This window comes from Rattus norvegicus, chromosome 13 (genome assembly GCF_036323735.1).
Source record: "Rattus norvegicus strain BN/NHsdMcwi chromosome 13, GRCr8, whole genome shotgun sequence".
In the NCBI taxonomy this organism is placed as follows: domain Eukaryota; kingdom Metazoa; phylum Chordata; class Mammalia; order Rodentia; family Muridae; genus Rattus; species Rattus norvegicus.
This window is the reverse complement of record NC_086031.1, coordinates 96,071,047-96,095,944: the sequence shown is the minus strand read 5'-3', so window position 1 is coordinate 96,095,944 and position 24,898 is coordinate 96,071,047. Positions and strand designations below refer to the sequence as shown.

At 45.5% G+C, this 24,898-nt stretch overlaps 1 protein-coding gene across 4 annotated transcripts; it reads left to right on the top strand.

The window, feature by feature from the left end:
- Window positions 1–235: 235 nt before the first annotated feature.
- Lbr (lamin B receptor) lies at window positions 236–24,887 on the top strand. 4 transcript variants are annotated; one of them, NM_001393665.1, is made up of 14 exons: window positions 236–343; window positions 3,921–4,099; window positions 6,053–6,268; window positions 8,985–9,068; window positions 9,458–9,650; window positions 12,051–12,247; window positions 15,492–15,546; window positions 18,229–18,420; window positions 19,065–19,168; window positions 20,239–20,364; window positions 21,276–21,444; window positions 22,616–22,696; window positions 22,799–22,921; window positions 23,141–24,875. In NM_001393665.1, the coding sequence occupies exons 2-14, from the start codon at window positions 3,935–3,937 to the stop codon at window positions 23,299–23,301; spliced, it is 1,866 nt and encodes a 621-aa protein (NP_001380594.1). In that variant the 5' UTR covers window positions 236–343; window positions 3,921–3,934; the 3' UTR covers window positions 23,302–24,875. The 4 variants fall into 4 exon arrangements, with proteins under 4 accessions (NP_001380594.1, XP_038947060.1, XP_038947059.1 ...); XM_039091132.2 differs by having other exon boundaries at window positions 342–738; window positions 23,141–24,887; XM_039091131.2 differs by having other exon boundaries at window positions 342–747; window positions 23,141–24,887.
- Window positions 24,888–24,898: the final 11 nt, after the last annotated feature.

Below are 24,898 nucleotides of genomic sequence, written 5' to 3'. Positions count from 1 at the left end.
CTAGCGTCGCACGATGAAAGGTCGTCGCCTTCCTCACAGATTGCTGGCCCAGGCCGCTCCGCGGAAGGGCGCGAGCCAAAGCCCAGCTCGGTGCCTGGGCCGCCGAGATAAACCGGGTGGGGACGCCGGACGCTCACGAGCGGGCGGGCGGGACGCGCCACGGGCCCCCGACCAATCGCCAGCGCCGGCGATGATTCAAAAGGTCGAGGGACCAATGGGAATCCTCGCTAGGGGCGGGACCTCGGGGGCGCGAGAGCGCGGCCGGCTGTGTCGCGCGCTGGATCGCCGCGGGCTGCTGGTGACTGTCCCGGAGTGGCTGGAGTTCCCGCCGGAGCGCGGCCAGGTGAGCGTCGGCACAGGTCCCCGCCGCGTGTGGAGGGTGGGTTTCCCGGGACGGCCGGTGAGGCTGGGGCCGCGCGGGCCGGAAGCCGAGCGTGGGGTTCGGATGACGGACACCCCCCCCTTCCCCGTCTCGGACGCGCGCTTTGGGAGCCCCGGACGGCCTGGGCTGTGCCCGCTGTGGTGTCCGGGCCTCCGGAGAGCCGGCGGCCTTCAGGGGAAGAGTTAACTGCCTCTGGCCCCTGCCGAAGCACCGTCCCACCTGTCCCGGCCTCGTGAGTGCTTCTGCGCGGTGACATCGGGCCTCGCGCCTCCAGCGGCTTCGAGGGCCACTCGCTGCGCACTGGGGTGTGGAGGGCCTGCTCCGGGGCACTTCGGCGACGGTGGGCTGGCCTGGCGGTACGCCCGGTGTGTGTAGCGCACTTGGTGTGCTAGGGCCGGGGCTCAGGTGCACAAGTAGGAGTAGGTCTGGGGCTACAAAATAGCAGCTGCTCGGAGGGAGAAGGTGGGGCTGTAGAGAAGCGGGGATGGAGGACCTAGAACGGACAGAGAGGGTGATGATGAGTACGGTTTGCTTAGTTTCGGAGCATTGACTGGGGGAGTTGGGGCGCGAGTTAGGACTGTAACGGTAAGCGTGCCTTTGGGAATTAAGGGAAAAGACCATTCTGCCTGTATAGCCAGCTTTCTCTTGCATGGCTCTGAAGGGACACAGACCCAGGGGAACGCCTTCCTCTTTGCATTTTGCCTAGCAGGCCTGTGCCGGCTCAGGTGTTTAAGGGTAGCTCTTAGATATCATTTGAGCTTTCTCTTTCTGCCACATTGAGTTTGGGGAAGCGATTACAGACCCTTGCATGGCTCGTGAGCAAAGTAGTAGAAAGAAATCTTCATATTGATACATAGCGATATATTGTACCATACTATTTGGAGTCCAGTGCCAAGTGACATTCGGGTTAGCAAGAATCTGGCTTAACAGAAAAAAAAAAAAAAAAAAAAAAAAAGCCGGGGAATCCTTGAATTCCTGCTATGTGTGGTTGAGGGTACAGTGTTTAGTAAGCAACTTTTCTTTGCAAACACCTGTTTAGGGAAGCCTGTGTGCGCCTCTTGGCTTGTTACTTGGGTGCGTAAGAACACATGCGCACGTCTGGAGCCCCCTTGTCTTATCCAGTATAATTATTTCCTGCTGTGCTGTATTTTGGGATGCTGTTACTTCCATAGCTTCCACTGACTATGTGGATCTTGTGCAAAGTGGCATTCTCCACCTGCCATGTAAAATATTACCATCAAGTGTCAGTTCTTGTTTTTTTTTTTTTTGTTTTGAGACAAGATCTCTGCACAGCACTTATTGTCCTGGAACACAGTAGACTATGCAGACCTTCAACTCAAAGAGATCTCTTCCTCTGCCTTGTGAATAGTGGGATTAAAGCCGCCAGGCCCAGCCAAGTCCCGGTTCTTAATTATTCCTTCCCTTTTTTTTTTCTGGGGATCAAATTTCATATCTTACACATTATACACACATTTTTGAAAAGTTGAGGCTCAAATATCTACTGGGTGCCTCGATTTATGTATTCCCAAGTATTTAATAGGTAAATAGGTAATAGGTTTTGTGTGTGTGTGTGTGTGTGTGTGTGTGTGTGTGTGTGATCCTTGTTGGACTCAGTAGTTAATGTGGTGTCTTCGAGATGCAATAGATAAGTGAGACTAGGGCCATACCATCTTAATCTTCTAGATTGCATCATATCTCTGAAGCTAAACAGGAGAGGGCCTGGACCGTACTGGATGGGATGAATGACAGTGATTGGATGCTTCAGATGGTTCAGAATAAGTCTGTTCCAGGGCCTTTTAAAGATGCAGGTGGTCCCCAAACCCCAAAGTGCTCATATTTCAAGTTTCGAGGCTTTGTTTGAGATCCTGCTGGCATCTTCATATAGAAAGACATTGTGGTCTTTTCTCCAACTTTGGAAGACCTGGGTAGGAGAACCTAATTGATTTGGGGTGGTCTGGGGCGGAAGAGGGGCGGGGAATCAGAGAAGGAAGCCCAGCACGTTTCCTTCCTCTTTGTCCTGGGCAACTTGGAACTAAGTGTTGAAATAGACAGAGCTTTCTGTTGTCACCTTCCTTTTTTGCGCCCCTCCTCGTACAGATGTGGGCCACTGCCCTTCTGCTGCCCAAGGTCCTCATGTACACCTCTGCCAGTCTAACTTCATTCCTAAAGCTTCCAAACATACTCATTACCCAAGAGATGCTATCTCACAAGTTAGGGAGACTGAGGCAGGCTCTGTAATGGACCTCTCATCACCAGATAAACACTTTCTTTCATCTGTTGTCTGTCTAAACAAGTGAAGCTTGTGAAGTCTCAGGCGATTAACAGTGAAGAAACGCGTTTAGAAAGACTTGGCTTGGGAGGGGTAGGTAATGCAACTTTCTCTTTAATTCCAGTCTGCAAGAGTCTTTCGTGTTCCTGTTGGGTTGCATAACCAGGTCTTGGCAGGAGTGTGTCTTGCGTGCATGGGTGATGTATAGAGACCTGCTTGGCAGGTGGCATCTTTAGCTGAAGGAGTCTTTCTGTCTGCTGCTTGCTTATCACTGGTGTCAGTCCACTGGCTTTATCTATCCTGTGAATCTGCTAATCACCTGGGAGCTCTTAGCACAGCCATCATTTTGTATTACCTCATGTAGATGATCATTCTTGAAAATAGTGGTTTCTTGAGGTGTTGAAGGTTTCATGTTTTCAAACAGTGGCAAAGAATGTTGCAGTTGGGGTAGGTGTCAGCTGTAGGCTTGAGAGGTGCACAGGTTAGCTCAGAGCTTAGGTGGGTAGCTGGCAGCCTTAACTGGTATGCACTTGGGAGTTGACTCAGAGTGCAAACTGTATGAGGTAAACCTCAAATATGTTATTCTTTATAGATTTGAAGCTCTTCCTGTTGGTGGGTTATAGTAATGCTAATGTGCATTTTTAATTTTTCCAGTTTGTTTCATAGTTTTATTATTTTCCAGTAAGGTAGCTTGCTAAAAATATAATCTAATGATTTTTAAAGCTTTTGGTGAAATAACATGTAGATCTACAAATAAAAATGTGTCCTTTTGGGGTTGGGGATTTAGCTCAGTGGTAGAGCGCTTGCCTAGGAAGCACAAGGCCCTGGGTTTGGTCCCCAGCTCCGAGAAAAAGAACCAAAAACAAAATGTGTCCTTTTTGAGATGTGCCCTGAGTTTTGGTTATCGTAGGTGGGTAGCATTCTAAGTCGTAAGGTTTGATGCTTGTGACCTTGTCAGAGTTAATCCTCAGTGCCATTTTCTGTGCTCCAGTGTCTCCTCCAAAGTGGTTCCGAATGGAGTGAAACGGAGCTCACGTGGGATTTGTGTTGCTCTGTTACTCCCTCACGTGTGCTTGTGAGCTTTGACAAGCATTACCTCAAGCTCAGGTTCTGCCAGCTATAAACTAAGGTGCCGCGCTTCTTCCTTGGCTTCCTGGCCCTCAAAGTAAAACCAACTAGAAAGTTGTTTCAGTGACCAGCAGTGAACAATCTAGTCCAGAAAAGTAAGTAATAATTATTGACTGAATTTTTTTCTTTAAAATCGTTCAGACTGATTTTGAAAAATGCCAAGTCGGAAGTTTGCTGAGGGCGAAGTGGTCAGAGGCCGGTGGCCTGGGAGCTCCCTGTATTATGAGGTAGAGATTCTGAGCCATGACAACAAGTCCCAGGTCTACACCGTAAAATACAAAGATGGCACCGAGCTGGAGCTGAAGGAGAGTGACATCAAGGTGAGTGTGTCTGCCTTGGTCTTGCAGTGAGTGGGAAGAACTGGAGGCCCATGCTAGATTCCTGCCTTGAGGCTCTGGGGCACATGCTGTTCTTGGTTCTGGGATTATGCGAATGTGTGTGGGCACAGATCCCCAAAGCTCATGCCATTGGGTCTGATCATCCTGTGAGGTGTTTGCTGTGGGTGTGTTAGACCCGGAAGGACCCTGGTTTTTATGGACTTTTGTTTTTTTTTTAAAGATTTTTTATTTATTTTAAGCTATTTATTTAAGCTATTTTAAGCTATGTGAGTACACTGTCACTGTCTTCAGACACACCAGAAGAGGCCATCAGATGTCATTATAGATGGTTGTGAGCTACCATGTGGTTGCTGGGAATTGAACTCAGGATCTCTGGAAGAGCAGTCAGTGCTCTTAACCGCTGAGCCATCTCTCCAGCCCTTTTAGGGATGGTTTTTAGCCCTGTTTTCTCTGGGCTGAGTGCTAGGACAGATGGCAAACCATAGGGCTGGCACCATACCAAAGGCTGTGGGGTGATGCTGGCAGGGCGAAGTACCAGCTGGAGACAAGCTGGGGGGTGGTGTAGGGTTAATAGGCTTGAGTTTCTTCCTCCTCTTCCTCTTCCTCCTCCTCCTCCTCTTCCTCTTCCTCCTCCTCTTCCTCTTCCTCTTCCTCTTCCTCCTCCCCTTCCTCTTCCTCTCCCCCCTCCTTCTGTCTCCCCTCCCCTTTTTCAAGACAAGTTTCCTGTGTGTAGCTCTGGTGTCCTGGAGCTCACTCTGTAGACCAGGCTGGCCTCACACTCAAGAGATCAGCCTGCCTCTGCCTCCCCAGTGCTGGGATCAAAGGCGAGCGCCATCGCCTGGCAGGACATGGGTTTCTACTTAACACTGGTGATGGAATCAGAGGGAGTGACACTAGGTCTGAGGCCAGCTCACAGCTTCTCCTTCCCAGCCTGTCTGTTGATGGCATGGGTTTTAGAAGATTGACCTATGGTATACAAATACATAAAATGCATAAAAATTAGTTTCTATGATAAAGGATAAGCAAAGCTGCAATGTTTGTTAGATTCTCTAGGTATAAAATTGCTTAGTCAGAATGCTCTAAAACCGTCTACTTAGAGCTTAGCAGTTTTGGACCTTGCAGCCCATCATCAACCAATAGTTTGGACCCATGCATGGTCTGCGGATGAGCACTCTGTGTTCTAGTTTTAGCTTTAGACTTTGTGGCTCATGGGGTTCTGTAGTTGAGGGGGCAGCTCCAGCCATATGGAATATGACTTCTCTCTTGATGTTTTTAGCGGTCACTTGAGAGTGTCAATGCCATCCTTAGCTGAGGGCCACATACACAAAACAGTGCCTGGACAGAGGTCCAGGGGTTTACCTGACTCAGGTCTCTGCCCCTGGAAACAAGGAAGGAATGGTTTGCAGTGGATTAGGGCAGAGTAGCCACTGACCAAGGAATTTATTTTTTATTTTATTTATTTATTTTTTTTCCAGAGCTGGGGACCGAACCCAGGGCCTTGCGCTTCCTAGGCAAGCGCTCTACCACTGAGTTAAATCCCCAACCTCTTAACTTGTCTGTTTTTAAGAGCTCCAGTTTGTTTCAGAGTGACTCTGTAGGGCTGCTTTTTGAAAAATTGGTTGGGTGCTAACTATCTTGTCTCACCATGTCAGTTTTGGACAGTATCAGTTCCAAGCCTTTCTGGTGTTGCTGGTGTTCTGATAATGTGTGTGATGTAGTCACTGATTCCAGGGAAGTACCTTTGAAGTTGGCAGAGCAGGGGAAGGAAGCGCTGTCTTTCCTAGGAGCCCGGCTGCTGTAGCATTCCACTGGTCCTGTGTGCTCCGTTCTCAGTTTAGAGTGCATGGCAACAGATAGTGGCCCTGACTGACAGCTCAGCGCTGCCGCTGGACATTAGTGTTCTGATAACATCTCTGTGGCCTTTTCCCTTTCTAGCCTTTAAAGTCCTTTAAGCAGAGAAAGAGTGGCTCAACTTCCAGCTCTCCTTCAAGACGCCGCAGCAGCCGCAGCCGCTCCCGATCACGCTCCCGATCCCCGGGCCGGGCACCCAAAGGTTCCAGAAGATCAGTCTCTGCTTCCTACCAGGCTGACGCTAAGGAAAAGGAAATGAGGAGGGAGATTTTGCAAGTTAAATTGACTCCGCTCGTGCTGGTACTTGTTCCATCTGTCCGCCCCGCACTGGCTTCCCTTTATACACATTTATTCGTATTATTTGCACTTTTGTTAGCAAGTATTTGAAATACAAAGTATAGTTTCTTTGAATATCCAAGAAAAATTGTTTATCTTTAATTTTTATTTTTAGTGTGTATACGTTTGGTATGTGTGTAGCCACACCTGTGCAGGTGAGAGGACAGTTTTATGGAGTGTGTTCTCTCTTTCCACTCATGTGCGTTCAAGGGATTGAACTCAGATCATTAGGCTTGAAGGCAAGCATTTCGACCTGAAGCTACCTTAGCTGCTTCAGTGATGTGACCAGGAGCCCTGATAGTGTGTGTGGTCTTTAAAAGATGCTTACATTGAAACAGATGTAGCTTGTAGGCTATGAAGTGAGGAGACACCTACTCTGTTAGACATTCTTGCTCTCTCAGTTGGCAGCCTTCTGCTTGGTCACGTTCACTCTTTAAAAATCTTTCCCGTGGAATGACTTTGGTGGTCCATGCAGACGTGGGTGGAGCCAGGGGACCTAGCCAAAAAGTATTTCATCTTATGTAGTATTATAGTTTTTTTACTTTCTTTTTCTTTCTTTTTTCTTTTCTAAGACTGGGTAGCCTAGGCTGGCCAAGAACTTGATAAAAATCCCCCTGTCTCCATTTGTTCAGTTCTGAGATCATAGGGTAAGCTACCACAGTTGATGGATAAATTTTTTTTTTTTTCTTTTTTTCGGAGCTGGGGACCGAACCCAGGGCCTTGCGCTTGCTAGGCAAGCGCTCTACCGCTGAGCTAAATCCCCAACCCCTGGATAAATATTTTAATCATTTGTTCTCAACCTTCCTAATGCTGTGCCCCTTTACAGTAACTCCTCATGTTGTGGTGACCCCACCATAAAATTATTTTGTTGCTACTTCATAACTCTGATTTTGCTATTATGATTCTTAATGTAAGTATTTTGGGGGATAGAAGTTTGCCAAAGGTGTTGTGACCCACAAGTTGAGAGCCCCTGTTTTAGACACTAGCTAGAGCGAAGTAAAAAGAATGCTTTTTTTTTTTTTTTTTGGTTCTTTTTTTTCCGGAGCTGGGGACCGAACCCAGGGCCTTGCGCTTCCTAGGCAAGCGCTCTACCACTGAGCTAAATCCCCAACCCCAAAAAGAATGCTTTTGTATTCTACTCATTTAATGCCATCTCTTCTGGAGACAGAGCACCCGGGCTTCTAATAATCTTAAAAACTAAACGGTGAGTAATGCACTTAGACTTTGAAATGTTAAAATAGTGAGAATAACGTGCCATGTGGTAGTTTCCTCTTTCTGTTGTTACACAGTAAACCTCAAGACACATACATACCTTAGTATTAAAGTTAGTTCTGTGGTGCAACCTTGTGTTTTTCCCTCTCGGTGTTCACTGTTCTAAACGCTTTCTGCAGCATCTCGTCATCTCCTTAGACTTAGCTTGGTCAAGGTGGACAGTGCACAACAGAGGCTTGTAATACGTGTGCTGGACTGGGTGAGCATGCTTGTGCCACCATCAGTACCGTGTGGAATGCTTGCTTTCCATCTGAGGACTGTAACAGCCCCCCCCCCCCCCCCACCGGTTGTCAGAGATTGTCACCTTCTTTTTCAGACTTTGTGCTTCCTTATATGATGGACTTGCTGTTTCTTTGAGTGGCTCTCTACCACGTGGGGGAGGGGCAGATGCTGCTCACTGCTTTCCGTTTCAGCTTCCATCTTCACACTGCCCTTTTATTGATAGAAGAGCTTCGGGTGGCCTTGCCCCTGTCGTCAGAGTCTAACCTGCATGGTGTGTCCAGTTCACATTTAGGCTGCCTCAGCTGTGGACATCACGTGTGAGCTCAGTAATGCACCTCACAGTGTTGAGTGCTCTCTCCTCCTCCTCTGTCCACTCGGGAAGCATTGGCACGTAGTCAGCGTGGGTTAGAGTGAGCTGACTGCTGGCTCACTCCCTGACACTGGGTACACTCCGGCGTATAGCGGGCGCTCTGCTGCTCGCCTGACCTTGAACCCAGTGTGAGCTAATGCTGCCATTGTCGGCTGGTCTGAAGGATGGACTTCTGGAAGCTGAAGCTGGACTTTTGTTTGCTTCTTGACTCAGTAGTGCTTTAGTTGGTTGACAGTCTCTACAGAGGAGAGAAGAGACTGTTGCAGCCATCGCCTTAACAAGCTCTAGCAAGCTAAATTGATTCTCTTTTCTCAGTAAGAAACTATGAGGCTGAGCCGAGAGGGACAGCTAGGGAGGAAAATAATTAAGGGTAAACAACATGTAGCATGAAATGCAAACAGCCAGTCTTCCCACCGTGGGCTGGTTAGGGTCGCTGAAAGTCTTTTCTTCATTTTAATTTGTAGCTAGTGAACGAATTTGCCAAGTTTTACTCACCTGCCTTTCATAGAAATGTTACAGTATGACAGTGAAATTATGGAAACATTAAGTGTGAAAGTGTTTGAAAGAAGGACAGTTAATATAGAAGCCTGTTCCAAAACATAGTGTTGCATAGCTGTAATCCCAGTGCTCAGACAGGGGTTGAGACTGGAGGATTGCCACAAGTTTGAGGCACTGACCTTTTGAGGACCAGGGAGGTCTAGGTGACTTTGTCTCTTGGTTTTTAGCTTGTGTCTGCTGCTTTCCCAGTCGTACCTTGTTATCGTTGCGATGCCTTGCTGGGTCAGGTCTGATTATGTCGGTTCACATTCCATTTAGAAGCCGTTTGCAAACAGCGTCAGTGTGTACAACGGGGAGCCCGAACACATGGAAAAGAGCGCCACACCTCCTAAAAACAAGCAGGTACCCGTACCCTTTGCTTTGTGTCCTTCCGTCAGACTCCACTGGAATTTGTTGTATTTTACTTGTTCATCTTCTGTCTTTAAGACCGTATGTGATTTAACATCTATTCTTTTTTAAACTTCCTAAGATTTATTATATATAAGTACACTGTCGCTGTCTTCAGACACACAGAAGAGGGCATCAGATCCCATTACAGATAGTTGTGAGCCACCATGTGGTTGCTGGGCAAACTCAGGACCTCTGGAAGAGCAGTCAGTGCTCTTGACCACTGAGCCATCTCCCCAGCCTTTAACATTTATTCTTATACATTCTCAGCTCTGTAGAGATGTTGAGTTAGTAGCCTTTGCACTAAATATAGATATTGAATACTGTTTTTTTTTTTAAACTAGGAAAGAGTCATTTTGTCAACAGAAGACAGTTATATAGCTACACAGTACAGCCTTCGCCCCAGAAGAGAAGAGGTCAAAACCAAAAACATAGAGTCCGAGGAACAAAACCTTGTCACCAGAGGACCTGTACCTTTGGGAACCTTTCAAGTGACCACTCCACAGAGGAGGGACTTGGAGTTCGGAGGAGTACCTGGTAGGTGTGAAGGCTCGTTAGGGAGGAGGAGGGTGGCAGAAGCTCTTAGGTGCCCGGGAAAGGCCTTTCTGCAACAGGAAGGGGTTGAGGAGGTGGAGGACTAGGGGAGAACTTTCCAGAAGGAACAGTGGTATGAAGGCCTGAGCTGGGAGCTATGGCGGGATGTGTGTGTGTGTGTGTGTGTGTGTGTGTGTGTATATGTGTGTATGTATATGTGTGTATGTATATGTGTATGTGTATATGTGTATATCTGTATGTGTATGTATGTGTGTATGTGTGTGTATGTATGTGTGTATGTGTGTATATGTGTGTGTGTATATGTGTGTGTATGTATATATATATGTGTGTATGTATGTGTGTGTGTATGTGTGTGTGTGTATGAATGTGTGTGTGTGTGTGTGTATGTATATGTGTGTGTATGTATGTGTGTGTGTGTACAGGATGTGACTGGGAGTGGTACATGGGACACATGGAGGGACAGGTGGGATGATGGGACAAGCCACAATAAGGGGGGTTTACCCTGAGGAAGGGTACAGGACAGCAGTGGTGGTCCTGTAGGGACAGGGAGCTTGCTTGCTAGCGAAGAGTAGAGAAGGCAGGCCCTGGCTGGCATTCACTGCAGGAGCAGGCCGTAGCATATAGCATCCTGCTGCCTTCCCTGCCCTCTAGGCAGGGCACATGAGCTGCTCAAAGAGCGCATGTGTGGAGCTTCTCAGAGAACGGTCATGCTAGGCTCCTGTCTGCAAGCATAACAGAATCAGTAATAATGGCAGGCAGGGATTGATTCTTACCCATGGGGTGGGTGGCAAGTTGGGCCAATCTTTACTTGGTCATTCCCTTAGTCTCTGCTCCATTTTTGTCCTTGTGCTTCTTGTAGGCAGGACAAATTTTGGATCAGAAAGTTAAGTGGGTGGGTGACTCTGTTGCCTGTCTTTGGATCCTGTTCCCCTAGCTGGGCTGCCTTGTCTGGCCTCAGTGGGAGAGAATGCTCCTAGTCCCGCAGTGACCCTTGATGTTCCAGGGTAGTTGGTACCCAGGGAGGGCCTCCCCATTTTCAGAGGATGGGGGAGGGGCTGTGGGAGGTGGGTTGTGATTGGGATATAAAGGGAATAAATAAATGGAGAAAAGCCCAGGACAGAGTGCCCTGTGCAGAGCCTGTGGTGAGGGACCATGTGACCACAGTCTGGTGTGGGCCACCTGCTCTGCTTGCTGTCATCATGCAAATCCACACGTGTGGCAGCATGTTAGTGTTAGAAGTTTATGGGTAGAAAGCCTGCTGTGGAGACCAGTGGGCTCGTTTTCAGGCTTGAGTGTAAGGGCTCAGCCTGTAAGCCAGAGCCGGGAGGCTGAGGAGACTATTGCGGTCCAGGCCAAGGCTGCTGCAGGCTGCGGGGCAGCTAGGTTAGCAGGGTAGCTGTTTGGGGCCTGGGTCTCCACACTTGCTCTTTTTGTGCCTGGAGTTGAAAGTCTCACAGCTTGTTCTCTGAGGTGGATTTTTACTTTTGTCACACTGTCTTACTTTGTGTGCTCACTGGTAGATAGAGTTCAAAAGTTACTAAATTGGGCTGGAGAGAGGGCTCAGCGGTTAAGTGCACACTGCTCTTCCAAAAGTCCTGAGTTCAATTCCCAGCAACCACGTGGTGGCTCACAACCATCTGTAATGGGATCTGATGCCCTCTTCTGGTGTGTCTGGAGACAGCCACAGTGTATTATATATAAATCTTTTTTTTTTTTGGTTCTTTTTTTTCGGAGCTGGGGACCGAACCCAGGGCCTTGCGCTTCCTAGGTAAGCGCTCTACCACTGAGCTAAATCCCCAGCCCCTATATATAAATCTTATAAATAAATCTTTAAAGAAGTTACTAAATTTTATTACTTTGGTGGGGGAGGGAGGGAGGGAGCAAGCAAGCCACCTAATTCTCTGGAGCTCACGGAAATGCTGGGCTTGAACTCCAGGTGTTAGGTGAGACACCTTCACTGCTGGCACGTTTTCCCAGCCACGGCAGGGAGAGTTTTGCTTTGTTAAGATTTATTTATTGCATTTTATATGTGTGGATGTTTGCCTGTGTGCTTGTTATGCGTGCCACATGTGTGCCTGTTGCCCAGGGAGGTCAGAAGAGGACGTCAGCTTCCCTGGAGCTGGAGTTAGAGATGGTTGTGATCCACATGTGGTGTGGGTGCTAGGAATGGAGTGCAGGTCCTCTGAGAGCAAATGCTCTCACGCTGATGCTTCAGCCCCTACATGAAGACCTTTGATGGGACAGTACAGATTGGTTTCAGACAGCTAACCACATCTAGTTTTTCCCTAAAAGTGCAATAAATATAAATAAAAGGCCCACATGATTTTGACAAACTAAGCCAACCTGACTGAAGTTGAGTCTGACTGGCCTGGTTGCTTGCAGGTGCGCTCCTCATTATGCTTGGCCTGCCTGCCTGTGTCTTCCTGCTGCTGCTGCAGTGTGCGCAGAAGGACCCCGGGCTGCTCCAGTTCCCTCCACCTCTGCCAGCTCTCCGTGAGCTGTGGGAAGCCAGAGTGTGTGGCGTTTACCTCCTCTGGTTCTTCCTTCAAGCTCTCTTCTCCCTTCTACCAGTTGGGAAGGTAAGGTTTTTGGGTTTGTTGTTTGTTTGTATGGTTTTAGTTTTTTATATTTTGTTGTTTTGTTGAGACACATGGTATGTAGCCCTGGCTGACTTGGAACTCACTCTATAGACCAGGTTGGTCTTCAGTTCCCAGAGATCTGCCTGCCTCTGCCTCTGCCTCTGCCTCTCTGCCTCTCTGCCTCTCTGCCTCTCTGCGCCTCTCTGCGCCTCTCTGCGCCTCTCTGCGCCTCTGTGCCTCTGCCTCTGCCTCTGCCGTGCTTGGATAAAAACATTTACCATCCTGGTTGAAGGTAAGGTTGAGCAAAAAGGAAAAGAAAAAACAAAACCAAGACTTAAGTATGACTTCTTTGTCATTGCTTAAGTTTACACCAGTTTGAAGGTTAGAAGCTGTCAGCCCTCCCTCTGTGCCCTGTAACCTTTCACTTACTTAGTAACTTTAACTATCAGATTTGCATTGATCTGATTTCCTGTATTACTTCTCTTTCTTTTTCAATAAAATACCTGACTAAAGCCATGGGGTTGGTGGGGGAACAACAACAACAACAAAAGGATGTACTTTGGCTTAAGCTTTGAGGGTCACATCATGGTAGCAGAGAGATGGCGCTGTGGAGAGAGCAAGATGGATGGTCACTTTGCATCCATGTCAGGGCGGAAGCAGAGAGACAATGACTGGTCCTTTTCTAACTGTGTGGGTGTGCGTGTTTTTGCCTAAGTAGATGTCTGTGCACTGTGTGTGCTCAGAGCTCTGAGGCCACAAGACGACTGGAGGTAGATTTGGTTGTGAACCATCCTGTGTGAGGTGAGGACTATCTCTGGGTCCTCGGGAAGAGCAGCCTGTGTTCTTGTTGAGCCATTACTCCAGCTCTTCTCCCTTTTCTTCGGTCTGGAAACCCAGCCCATGAAATGGGGTCTCTCACATTTAGGGTGGGTCTTTACACCTCAATACCACCTAGGAACTTTGTCACAGCTGGGCCTAGAGCTTCTTGGTCTTACCAAGTTGATATTCAGTATTTTTTTTTTTTTTTGAGTTATTTTATGTATGAGTATGCTATTGCTGACACACCAGAAGGGGGCGTCAGATCCCATTACAGATGGCTGTGAGCCACCATGTGGGCTGGGAATTGAACTCAGGACCTCTGGAAGAGCAGTCAGTGCTCTTAACCTCTGAGCCATCTCTCCAGCCCCAGTCTTTTTTTTTTAAATCATACTTATTTCCAGTTCTAACAGGATAAGAATAAGAATGACAGGAAAGTGACTTGCTGTCGTCCTCACTCTCAGTAGAGGCAGCTAAAGAGCACCCCTCAGTGTGTTTACTTGCAGGTGCAGCATCTTAAATCAGTCTTCCGAGTTCAGTGGATTTAAAAACAAAACAAACCCTAAAACACAGATTAAGAGTTTCCAGTTTTGATTCTGAGGAATTGTTGTCAAGAACACGGTGTCCTTTTTTGGACTCACCTAGTCAGCTCGTGTCCTTTTCAGACTCCATTGCTAAGTGTAGTCGTCGTCTTGTACTTTTCCTTAGAGATGTCTTCACAGAACATGAGCTGCCCTCCGTAGTACATAATTTATTTCAGGTCTTAGTCTTCGGAGACTGCACCTTTGCCAGCCGGAAGCCCTGTTAGGAGGCCGGGGCTGCACACTTGGTGCTGTGGGCTCTGGCTGTAAGTGCTGTCCGTTCTTACTGTAGGGCTCTGTTCAGACTCAGGTGAGTTTGTCGTGAGGCTTGTCTAAGCTCGTGCGCACACTGAAGTGAGAGACAGACAGGTGTAGAGTGCTGTATCTATATTGTCAGACTGAGGCCCAAGACGACACCTGCAATTGAGAAGGGCCACTTAGGGCCTCTCCAGTCCTGTGACCTCGGGTTTTATGTTCTGTCCTGGGTTCCCTTCCAATGCAGAGGAACTTGGGCATTGATAATATCTTACTGGACAGCTTACAGTGAGTGGCTACATTTTTGAGTAGCTCCTAGAGGATAGATGCGACTGCCCCTTTCCTCAGGCAGTATTTGCACCCTCTTGGGCATCACTGTGCACTGGGTGTGCCACAGTGGTTCCCACTTGGGGAGCATGCTCATCACTGTACAGGAGTGTGTAAATAGTGAGCAAGTCAGTGTATACAGGGTGTGGACAGCACACAGCCCAGTTGGGAAGAATCTGTTCTTGTGTTAAACTTGTTGACATGCATACACACGCTATTGGCTAGATTCCCCGTATGAGAAACAACACACACATTTTCTCTTTGAGACTGTGTGACTTCACTTCATACATTTTATTTATTTATTTATTTATTTATTTATTCTTTTTCTTTTTCTTTTTCTTTTTTTTCGGAGCTGGGGACCGAACCCAGGGCCTTGCGCTTGCTAGGCAAGCGCTCTACCTCTGAGCTAAATCCCCAACCCCCACTTCATACATTTTAAATCCATTCGTTTTCCTGTGGTCTTCCTTTCTCCCTCCCTCCCTCCCTCCCTCCTTCTCTCCTTCCTTCCTTCTCTCCCCTCTCTTTCCTTCCTTCCTACTCCGCTCTCCCCCCTCACATAAATAAAGACTAAATACAAGGAGATGAGGAAGGACTCAAGGCAAGTGATATACAGCTATACAGTTAGGAGAGTAAGCTAATTGTTTTTCTGGTGCTAATCCTGTCATGGGTTTTCTGGAGTGTGTGTGTGTGTGTGTGTGTGTGTGTGTGTGTGTGTGCGCGCGGGTAAAATTTTAAAGAGACACTCACAAATGAGAGATTGTGGGGTTAGACTATTCTGTCATTGATGGGCAGTGGAGTTTTGAGCACACTAATCTTGTACTGTGTGTGGAATGGTTTGGTGAGGGTGGGTTATTGCAATAGTCTTGGTGCATTGAAGAAAAACTAACTACATAATGTTGAAGGTAAATCCTTACAGTGGTGTCGCGTCATCAACTACTAGAATACTACTGTATTTCCTACTTAACTTTCTTGGGTATAATGAAGTTCAAGAGTTTGAGAAGATTGTGTATACACACACACACACACACACACACACACACATACATTATGTAAGAAAGATGAGCTGGGTGTAGTGCCACACACCTTTAATCCCATCATTCTGGATGCAGAGGCAGGTGGATCTCTCTGAGTTGGAGGACAGCCTTGTCTACAGAGTGAGCTCCAGAACAGCCAGGGCTGTTGCACAGAAAATCTGTCTTGAAAAAGACAAAGATGATAATGTACTTTAATTTTTAAATAAAAATGTAATATTTTTTTCTTTTAAGGTTGTAGAAGGAACACCTCTTGTTGATGGAAGAAGACTCAAGTACAGACTGAATGGTGATTTTCTTAACTACTTAATGACAACTGCTAAAGTTTTTAAGTTGTTGGGGTTAATTCACTGGGATATTGAATAGTAGATTATCTTTTAATACTTTGGAGACCTCATACATAAATTAGCTTATTCCATCTTATGAAAAATGTGTGTACAGTAGAATAGTACTCTTAGCATCTAGTTCTCTTTTCCTTCTATTTTGAGATGGGGCCTCACTATCACCCAGGCTAGCCTGGAGTTCACTTTGTAGTACAGGATAGCCCTTCTGCTTCAGCCTCCTGAGCTCTGGCATTACGAGTGTATGATGCTAGTCTGGTTAGGTTTTTTTTTCCTTTTAAAGATTTACTTTTATGTGTATGAGTGCCTGCCTGCCTGCCTGTGTGTGTACATATCACATGTGTGCCTTGTGCCCATGGAAGTCAGTACCTGGAGTTACTGACCATGTTGAGCATCCTGGCGACCCAGTCTGTGTTCCTAGGCTGAGAAGAGCAGATGCAGATGTTGCCCTGTTGCCCCCATCCTTTTTTTTTTTTGATTACATATTTTAAAAAATATTTTGTGTGTTGTGTGTACCTGAGTGTGTGTGTTGAGTGCATCATGTGTGTGCAGTGGGAGATAGCAGAGGTTAGAAGTGTTGGACTCCTGGAACTGGAGTTATAGGTGGTTGTCATTGTCAGCCACTATGTGGTACTGGGAAATGAACCTGGGTCCCCTGAAAGCACAGTGTGTGCTCTTAAATGCCGAGCCATCCCTCTAGTGCCTAGTGTATACTTTTAACTAGAGTGATCTGTCCAGCATGCTTTTGTTTTCTTAATAGCATTTGCCTTCTGTCAGGGTTTCTATTCCTGCACAAACATCATGACCAAGAAGCAAGTTGGGGAGGAAAGGGTTTATTCAGCTAACACTTCCACATTGCTGTTCATCACCAAAGGAAGTCAGGACAGGAACTCACACAGGGCAGGAAGCAGGAGCTGATGCAGAGGCTATGGAGGAATGTTACTTACTGACTTGCTCCCCCTGGCTTGCTCAGCTTGCTCTCTTATAGAACTCAGGACCACCAGCCCAGGGACAGCACCACTCACAATGGGCTGGGTCCTCCACCCTTGATCACTAATTGAGAAAATGCTGACAGCTGGATCTCATGGAGGCAGTTCCTCAAGGGAGGCTCCTTTCTCTGTGATAACTCCAGCTTGTGTACACATAAAACCAGCCAGTACACAATCATTCAACATATGCATTAAGGTCTTTTTTTTTTCTTAAGATTTTTTTTTTATGTATATGAGTACACTGTCGCTGTCTTCAGACACACCAGTGCTCTAAACCACTGAGCCATCTCTCCAGCCCATGTCTTAAGGTTTTACCATACCAGGCATTCTTGTGGCTCTAGGAAGGCTCCACTGTTGTACACATCCCAGTCACTCCCACCTAGGAGCCAGCCATTCCTGTCCTTGTGTGCCTGCCTCTAGCTGACTGGCCTCTGGGAGTGGTCTGTTGCCTGGAAGCTGCATCTTTCCCTGTGCTTCTTTACATCAGGAAGCTGTAGTCAGTATTGCTTCTTAATGAAGGGGAAGTTGCAAGGAAGGGCGTGCAACTTCGCTGTAACTGCCAAAGCAGGGAAAGCTTTGGCTCCTTTCTCCTTCCCTCCTCCTCTGTCTGTCTTCTAGTATTACTTGATTTCTCTTTATGGGGTTTTACCAGTAAGGAAGTTTCTAAGATGTTTTGAGTGGTTAATCTGCATAGACTATAGAGGGAAAACAAGGGTTAAATTATTCTTTGAAGTAAACTTGGTATGTGAAAAACATGCCTTAGAAAGCAAATTTGTGACAGTCCTCTTAATTTATCAGAGCTTAGAAGTCCTCTCATAATTGACTGACTTTCCTGTGTTGGACTATGATTTGAAATACAGTTTGATGACTTCATGTGAAACATACCTAACCACTTAAGCTCTTGAAAGAAGAATGATTTCTTTAGCCAAAAGGGGAAATTATCCACTCCCTGACCCCAGATTGGGCAGACAGCACCAGTAGACTGGCATGTGGGTCCTCTAGGGGGTTTTAAGTCTGTTGGCTGCCTATGCATCAGAGTGTAGCCCAGTGTGGCCATGTGCCGGGATTACAAGTATGAGTGACCATACTTGGTTTCCCCCAGGTTTTATTATAGCCTCTACTGTGAGGGTATCTCAATATCCATTTTCTACATGGCAGAATATGACTAGAATCATCAACTAGTGAATTCCAACATATTTATACCTACTAAGGTCATTCTGCTATTAGTGGTGTTAGACTTGAACATGAGTTCCTGCCCATCTCTTGGGAGCTGCTCATGTGACTCTGGGCTCTGAGTGTGGGAGTAGTGCATCATCAGTAAAGTTCAGCTTTGCTCGAGTTAGCAGAAGAGTGTGAGCATCCTTGAAAGACCCAAGCACTGTGGTCTTACAGTGAGGCCTGCATCGTTAGGACATTGCTTATGTTTGGATTTATGACAATAACCTGGATAATGAAATTAAGATTTAAAAGCAGGGAACACTGCATTGGCTGGTAGCACCGGTGTGTTTGGGGTGGTGGTGGCTCTTTGAGCCCAGAAATTTAAGGCCAGTTTGAAAACCTAGTGTGACTTGTGTCAGAAAACCCCCAAATGTAGCCCCTGGATGAATGATGTTAACTAGCTCTCTTTCTCTCTCTTTAAAGGACTGTATGCCTTCATCCTGACATCAGCAGCCGTGGGGACAGCTGTCTTCTGGGACATAGAACTATATTACCTGTACACTCACTTCCTGCAGTTTGCACTGGCAGCCATTGTGTTTTCAGTGGTCCTGAGTGTTTACCTCTATGCCCGCTCTTTGAAAGTCCCCAGGGATGAGCTGTCACCTGCCAGTTCTGGTGAGCAGTTACATGTGTTACATGGGTGTGTCCAGAGCCCTGGCAGCCATGGCTACACTTGAGTAGAATGTTTTTTGTCTAGTTTAATTATGGGAAATAAAGAGACATAGAAAACAAGCGAAGAAAAAAATTAAAGGCAAAATTTAATTTTATTCTCATGCTTTCCTATTTATTTCTCATTAACTTTAAGTTAGTATATGACTAAAAACCTTTAGCAGCTCTGGCTGTCACTTTTGTCAAGTAGTAAATTCCTTAAAAACAAACAGGCTGCAGATGATTTGGTTCTGACCTAAGATTAAAGTTTCCAATGGACTGGCTGTGGAGGCACACACCTTTCTTTAGTCTGAGCACTTGGCAGGCAGAAGCAGGAGGATTTCTGTGAGTTTGAGGGCTACCTGTTTTAAATAAAGTTCCAGGACAGCCAGGACTACCTAGTGAGACTTCGTCTTCAAAACAAAACAAAACCCAAAAAACCAAAAAAAGATGTTTAAAAATAAACCTGCAGTTTGTTTCCTCAGAGGAGATCTGATCACATGAGCTCTCTGAAGTGGCAGCCCTGGCTTCCTAGTCCTGTCCTTTGCTCAGGGAGCAGTTGGACTAAGGTCAGCACTTGTTGAGGTAAATAAACACTTTCTCCTTCCTAGGAAATGCTGTCTATGACTTCTTCATTGGCCGTGAGTTAAACCCTCGAATTGGTGCTTTCGATCTCAAGTTCTTCTGTGAATTGCGCCCTGGATTGATCGGATGGGTATGTCTTTTTTTAAATAATTTCAATGGTATGATTTCATCTTGTATTTAGAAGGAAATGTAAAGATTATAGTTTTCCCTAATTGTCTTTTTTAAAAAGATTTATTTAATGTATATGAGTTCCATAGCTGTCTTCTGACACCCCAGAAAACAGCATCTGATCCCATTACAGATGGTTGTGAGCCACCATGTGGTTGCTGGGAATTAAACTCAGGACCTCTGGAAGAGCAGTCCATGCTCTTTTTTTTTTTTTTTTTTTTTTTTTAAAGAGATTTATTTATTTATTATATGTAAGTACACTGTAGCTATCTTCAGATACACCAGAAGAGGGCATTGGATCTCTTTACAGATGGTTGTGAGCCACCATGTGGTTGCTGCTGGGATTTGAACTCAGGACCTTTGGAAGAACAGTTGGTGCCCTTAACTACTGAGCCATCTCTCCAGCCCCTCCCTAATTGTGTCTTAACACAAAATTCTCTCTTTTTTTTTTTTTTTACTGGTTTAAGATAACTTGTTACAGATTGTTAGACATCACATTTTTTCTAATTTTTATTACATATATCTAGGAAGTGATAGTGTAGATGGAATAATGTCAAAATTAGTTTCTTTTCTCTTTTCAGTAAAGCCTTATTTTATTTGACCGAGTTTCAGACTTGGAGAATTACAGAAAAAAAAAAAAACAAAACAAGAATCCCATTTCTTTAGCTGAATTCCTGTACTAATAGCTCGCTCCAGTCAAGGACAGTGTTACTAAGGAGATCCGTAACTCTTATTGGGGTTCATTGGTGGTTAACTATTGCTCCAGTTTTTCTTCTTGGTCTCCTCTCAGCTATACTGCTTCCCAGGCTCGTGTGACCATGTCACTGTTTTGAAAAACACTATTTGTAAGACGGTCATTCCACTGTGTTCTCTTGATCAGAGACCCCATGTGTTGTCAAGAATAGCAGAAGTGACACGTCAGGGTTGAGGCATCTTGGTGTGGCCATGGATGGTGTGCACAGGGCGGGCATCTCAGCTCTGCTTGTCTTGCGTGTGCCTTTGAGGCTGTTGTCCTCTCGCCTCTCTTTCCAGGTGGTTATTAACTTGGTGATGCTTTTGGCTGAAATGAAAGTCCAGGAGCGTAGTGCTCCGTCCTTGGCGATGACCCTGGTCAACAGCTTCCAGCTCCTGTATGTGGTGGACGCCCTCTGGTTTGAGGTAATAGGTTGGATTGTTAAAAATATTTATTTTGAGGTCCTAGTAGTCCATGCTAGTTCGAACTTGTGATCTTCCCACCTCAGTCTCCCAAATTGGGATTATAGGAGTGCATTTCTGTACCTGCACAAGTTAGTTTTAAAAAGAGCTGAAGTCTTGGAGGCCATGAAGTCAAACAGCTTTGAGAGTTGAGTGATGAGGTTTTCCTCTGGGGGGAGCTCTCGAGCTGCTTATGTGCAGAATTTAGGGCACTGTAGCTTGCTTCTCCTGTAGCTTGTGTTGATGCTGCTGCGGGGGGTTCAAGGGGTCTGCACATGAACACTGCTGGGTGTGTCGACAGCTCTAATCAGAAATGACTTTCTAAGCATTTAATATCATTCTGACATCTAGGGTGTGACCCCTGAGGGGCCTGGGTATGTGAGCTCTGACTCTTACCGTGCCTAGTATGATCTGGGCAAGGTGCGCTCAGAGGGACTACTTTTTTCTTTAACCTAGAACTAGTTTTCAGTAGACCTCTGAGAGCTGGCTGTTCTTTGCACAGATATATTTTGAATCCATGACTTCTTGCTAGGCACTATGGCATGCATGTATCTGAGAAATGAGGCTTACAATGCCGGGGCGGGTGGGGGATCGAAGGAAGCTAGCATCTGAGAGTGGCTGTTCAGGGAAGGGACTGAGGGGAGAGGAAGGTGGTGAGGGCAGGGAGGTCCTGGGCAAAGGCCTCAGAGGGCTTTAGAGGTCTGTTACAGCAGGACTTTTGTGGGAGAAGACAGATGGGTGGGATCCAGTGACCTAGGCCAGAGCAACTGAACCTGCCTTTCAATATTTTGGTGTGCCTTCACTTAATATACTTGGCCATAGATTAGTACTTTAAACATAAAATGGTTTTTATTTCTTCTCATCCGTCATTTTAGGAAGCATTGCTGACCACCATGGACATCATCCACGATGGCTTTGGCTTCATGCTGGCCTTTGGGGATTTAGTGTGGGTTCCATTTACCTACAGTCTCCAGGCCTTCTACCTGGTCAACCATCCCCAGGACTTGTCCTGGCCATTGGCTTCTGTCATCATCGCTCTGAAGCGTGAGTGTTCGTCCCAGCCTCTGTTTGCTGTTGGTGTCTGTCACGTGCCATCTTGATCACAGGCTTGGAGTAATGTATAATGGATAAGTACTGAAAAATTCTCAAGTTTGCAAAGAGAAGGAACACATGCTGGCCCTCCACGAGTTCTCAAAACAGAACAGCTTACTTTTTAAGCAATTTAACTTAAATTGAATTGCTTTAGGAATAATTTCTGTCTAATGCCTGCATTTTAAAAAGAGATTTTATAAATGAAATTGATGTTTATGCAACTTTTGGTCTCACTGTAGTAACAGTGCCAGCAACTGTTGCCTGAGTTGCCCAGGCTGTGTACTGAAGGCCTATACGGCAGGGGAGGGGCAGGGCCTCTGGGGTGAGCTTTTTTGGAAGCTCAGTGGACTCACACAGCCTGAGAGACTGGCTGAATGAGCTAGCAGCTCGTGTAGGGTGGGGAGGGCAGAGACAGGTCCAGTTGACTGCTGTGAGTTCTGCCAGACCCAGTGGTTTTCAGTTCAGATGGTTTTCCTTTATTTCGTTGTCATCTAATCATTCAAAACCTCCTGGATAGGAAAAGGACCATTGAACTAGAATAGAGCTAGTTATGACACTGATGAGTTACCTGTAATGGAAGAGGAAATCTAAGCACCTTGTTAAGATGAAGATTTCGTTTCTCCGTTGGTTTGATTATTCATGTCACTGGCACCGGAGTTATCCAGAACAATCTAGTCTGTGTCTGTCTGAAATGGAGATTTCTTATTTCTTGTTACTTAGATCTTATCGTAGTAGTACCATGTTAGGGCCTGTTGAAGTCTGAATAAATCTCCCAAGCCGCGGGTGGGGGTGTTTCACTGTTTTCTGACTCAGCTAAGGAAATACCGTGCTACGGCTGTAGGTCTCACACCAGCAGATAAGGTGCCTGTAGTCATGTCACTTGTTGCTGTCTCAGACACTGTTCTTTGTGGGCATGGTTGGCAGTATTAGTTTTGCCTTTAAGATGGATGATGAGAGGGGTTGGGGATTTAACTCAGTGGTAGAGCGCTTGCCTAGCAAGCGCAAGGCCCTGGGTTCGATCCCCAGCTCCGAAAAAAAGAAAAGAAAAAGATGGATGATGAGTGAGATTTTAGTAATTTAGATGTAATCTAGCATCTAACAGAAAAATATTTTAAAATTTCAGTGTGTGGATATGTAATATTCCGTTGTGCAAACTCTCAGAAAAATGCTTTTCGGAAGAATCCCACTGATCCAAAGCTTGCACGTAAGGACTGACTTTAATTTGTTGATTTATATTTATTACATGTAGATTTTTTTATGCCCCTCTTTATTAGAAGTCATTAAAATAGCTTTTGTTTTTATATAGATTTGAAGACCATCCCTACTTCGACGGGGAAGAGTCTGCTTGTGTCTGGATGGTGGGGCTTTGTTCGCCATCCCAATTACTTGGGTGATCTCATCATGGCTCTGGCGTGGTCCCTCCCATGTGGTAAGCATCTCAGAGTTTAATGTGACTTCCTCTGAACAGAGTATGTCATCACTGGTAGGAGTTCAGTGCAGCTCTGGGCTCTACTCTCTCGGGTGTTGCTACCTTCTGAGGGGTTGGGACTGTTGTGAGGTAGTTTTGCTAGGAAGACTGCAGTGGACCTTGGCTCATGGTGCATTTGAGGGAAATCAGAAGTCGTTTAGCCTCTGTTGTTCTTTACAGGCTTCAACCACATCCTGCCTTACTTCTATGTCATCTACTTCACCGCATTGCTTATCCATCGAGAAGCCCGTGATGAACACCAGTGCAGGAGGAAGTACGGCCTGGCCTGGGAGAAGTACTGTCAGCGCGTGCCCTACCGCATATTCCCCTACATTTACTGACCTGTGCCGCTTGCCCCGCAGCTCAGACTCCCAGAAACAAGGGAAAGTCCAAATGAACTAACACGATGCACTGACAGGATCTCCAGGTTGTTTCTGAGTCAGGACTCTAGAGCCAAATAGTACATCTTTTAATGTAGCTGGATTTATTCTTATTAAAGTGGCAGTTAATGTAAGGTGAAATACAAGAATGCTATAATTTGCTTATTAATAGGAACATTTTAATCCCTAAAAATCTGAAGTTTTATTTTTGTAGTTTTTTTTTTTTCAGTTTTTTTCCCTTTTTGCATTTGATTTTTCTTAATTGAGATCTCTTAAAGTACATCTATGTTTCATTGTGTTTAGAACAAATTCTTTTTAAGTCAGTTTATTAGTCTATAAATCAAGCAAAAACCTGCCCAGTATTTATTGGTGGTCTGTCTGAAGAATAAGGGCAGATATTGCAGGACCTGTTGAAGGGAGACCAGTCATAGCAGTGACTCCACGTCAGCCTTTAAAAGTGCATTTGGAAATGTAAACACAGACTAGTTTTATGTAATATAAGGTGACTTTTGGTTTTTCTGTACAGTTTTTGAATGTGAGATAATTGTCAGAAACTAAGTAGTTTTTTAACAAAATATTTTCAGTGTTTTAAATTAAGTTTTGTAAAGTAATGTGAATTTAAAAGTATAAAGGAATTACAATTCATTTAAAGTTAAAATATAGGAAAGTTATTTTTCTTTATCCAAAGTTTGTGAATTTGGCTTTGCTACCTCAATTTGCAGGTGTGTGTTTGCCTTTATAAACTGTTGCAAATGGAAAAAATATATTTTTGAGTAAGAGCAATATTTAAACATTTTTACACACATCGGTGTTGGAAAATTGCCATTTTAGGCCACTATTTTTATATATTTTTTGACTTGCAATTCAACAGTGTTTTTGCTACTGTTAGCTAATACAATTTATACTATTTTGTATCCTTTATGTTTTTAGAACTCTCTAGAAAGGAGTTCTACCTGATACAACTTTTTAAGTTTTCTCTCTGTTTGGTAGATGTGCGAGCATAAGCTGGTTGTAGCCATTCAAGTCTAGTGAGGTTGAGTTTGACGGTAACTGTCCTGGAGCAGGACAAGTGGCAAATTCACTAGACTTTTATTCAACGCTACATTGTCCTCAGAACCTAAGGATGCATACACATACAGTGTATACGTGTGGGTTTGTTTCTCCTGCACATATCACATATGAGCCAGATGCAGTGTTCATCCTGTCCTGTAGCTTAGAGTATACGCAAAGAAGCTGTGCTCATGTAATTGCGACGTGTCACTCTGCATTCTGTAACTCTTTACTGTTTATGACAGTGTCATTGTTCAATAGTACTAAGGTGTTCATGGGGGTTTGCTATCGTGCTCTCTCTTCTGGTATCAACATGGTGTGTGCCCAGCAGCTTAGAAGGAAACTTTGGGTAAGACTTTGGGCTCTTTGCCTGGTAGTGATAGGGCGGGCCAGGGCAGTGCCACCATATCTGGATATCAGGTGCAAGTTGTTTTTAATATGATCTTTGGCAAGTTTTATAATAAAATTTTGGTCAGAAACAAAAAGTTGAAAATAAAGAGCTGCTGTT

Excerpts from the sequence above, each read along its gene's own strand:
- Lbr (XM_039091132.2), top strand. The coding sequence starts at position 3,935 with ATGCCAAGTCGGAAGTTTGCTGAGGGCGAAGTGGTCAGAGGCCGGTGG. Across the intron at positions 9,069-9,457 it reads CACCTCCTAAAAACAAGCAG|GAAAGAGTCATTTTGTCAAC; the intron begins GTACCCGTACCC and ends TTTTTAAACTAG. Across the intron at positions 9,651-12,050 it reads GGAGTTCGGAGGAGTACCTG|GTGCGCTCCTCATTATGCTT; the intron begins GTAGGTGTGAAG and ends GGTTGCTTGCAG.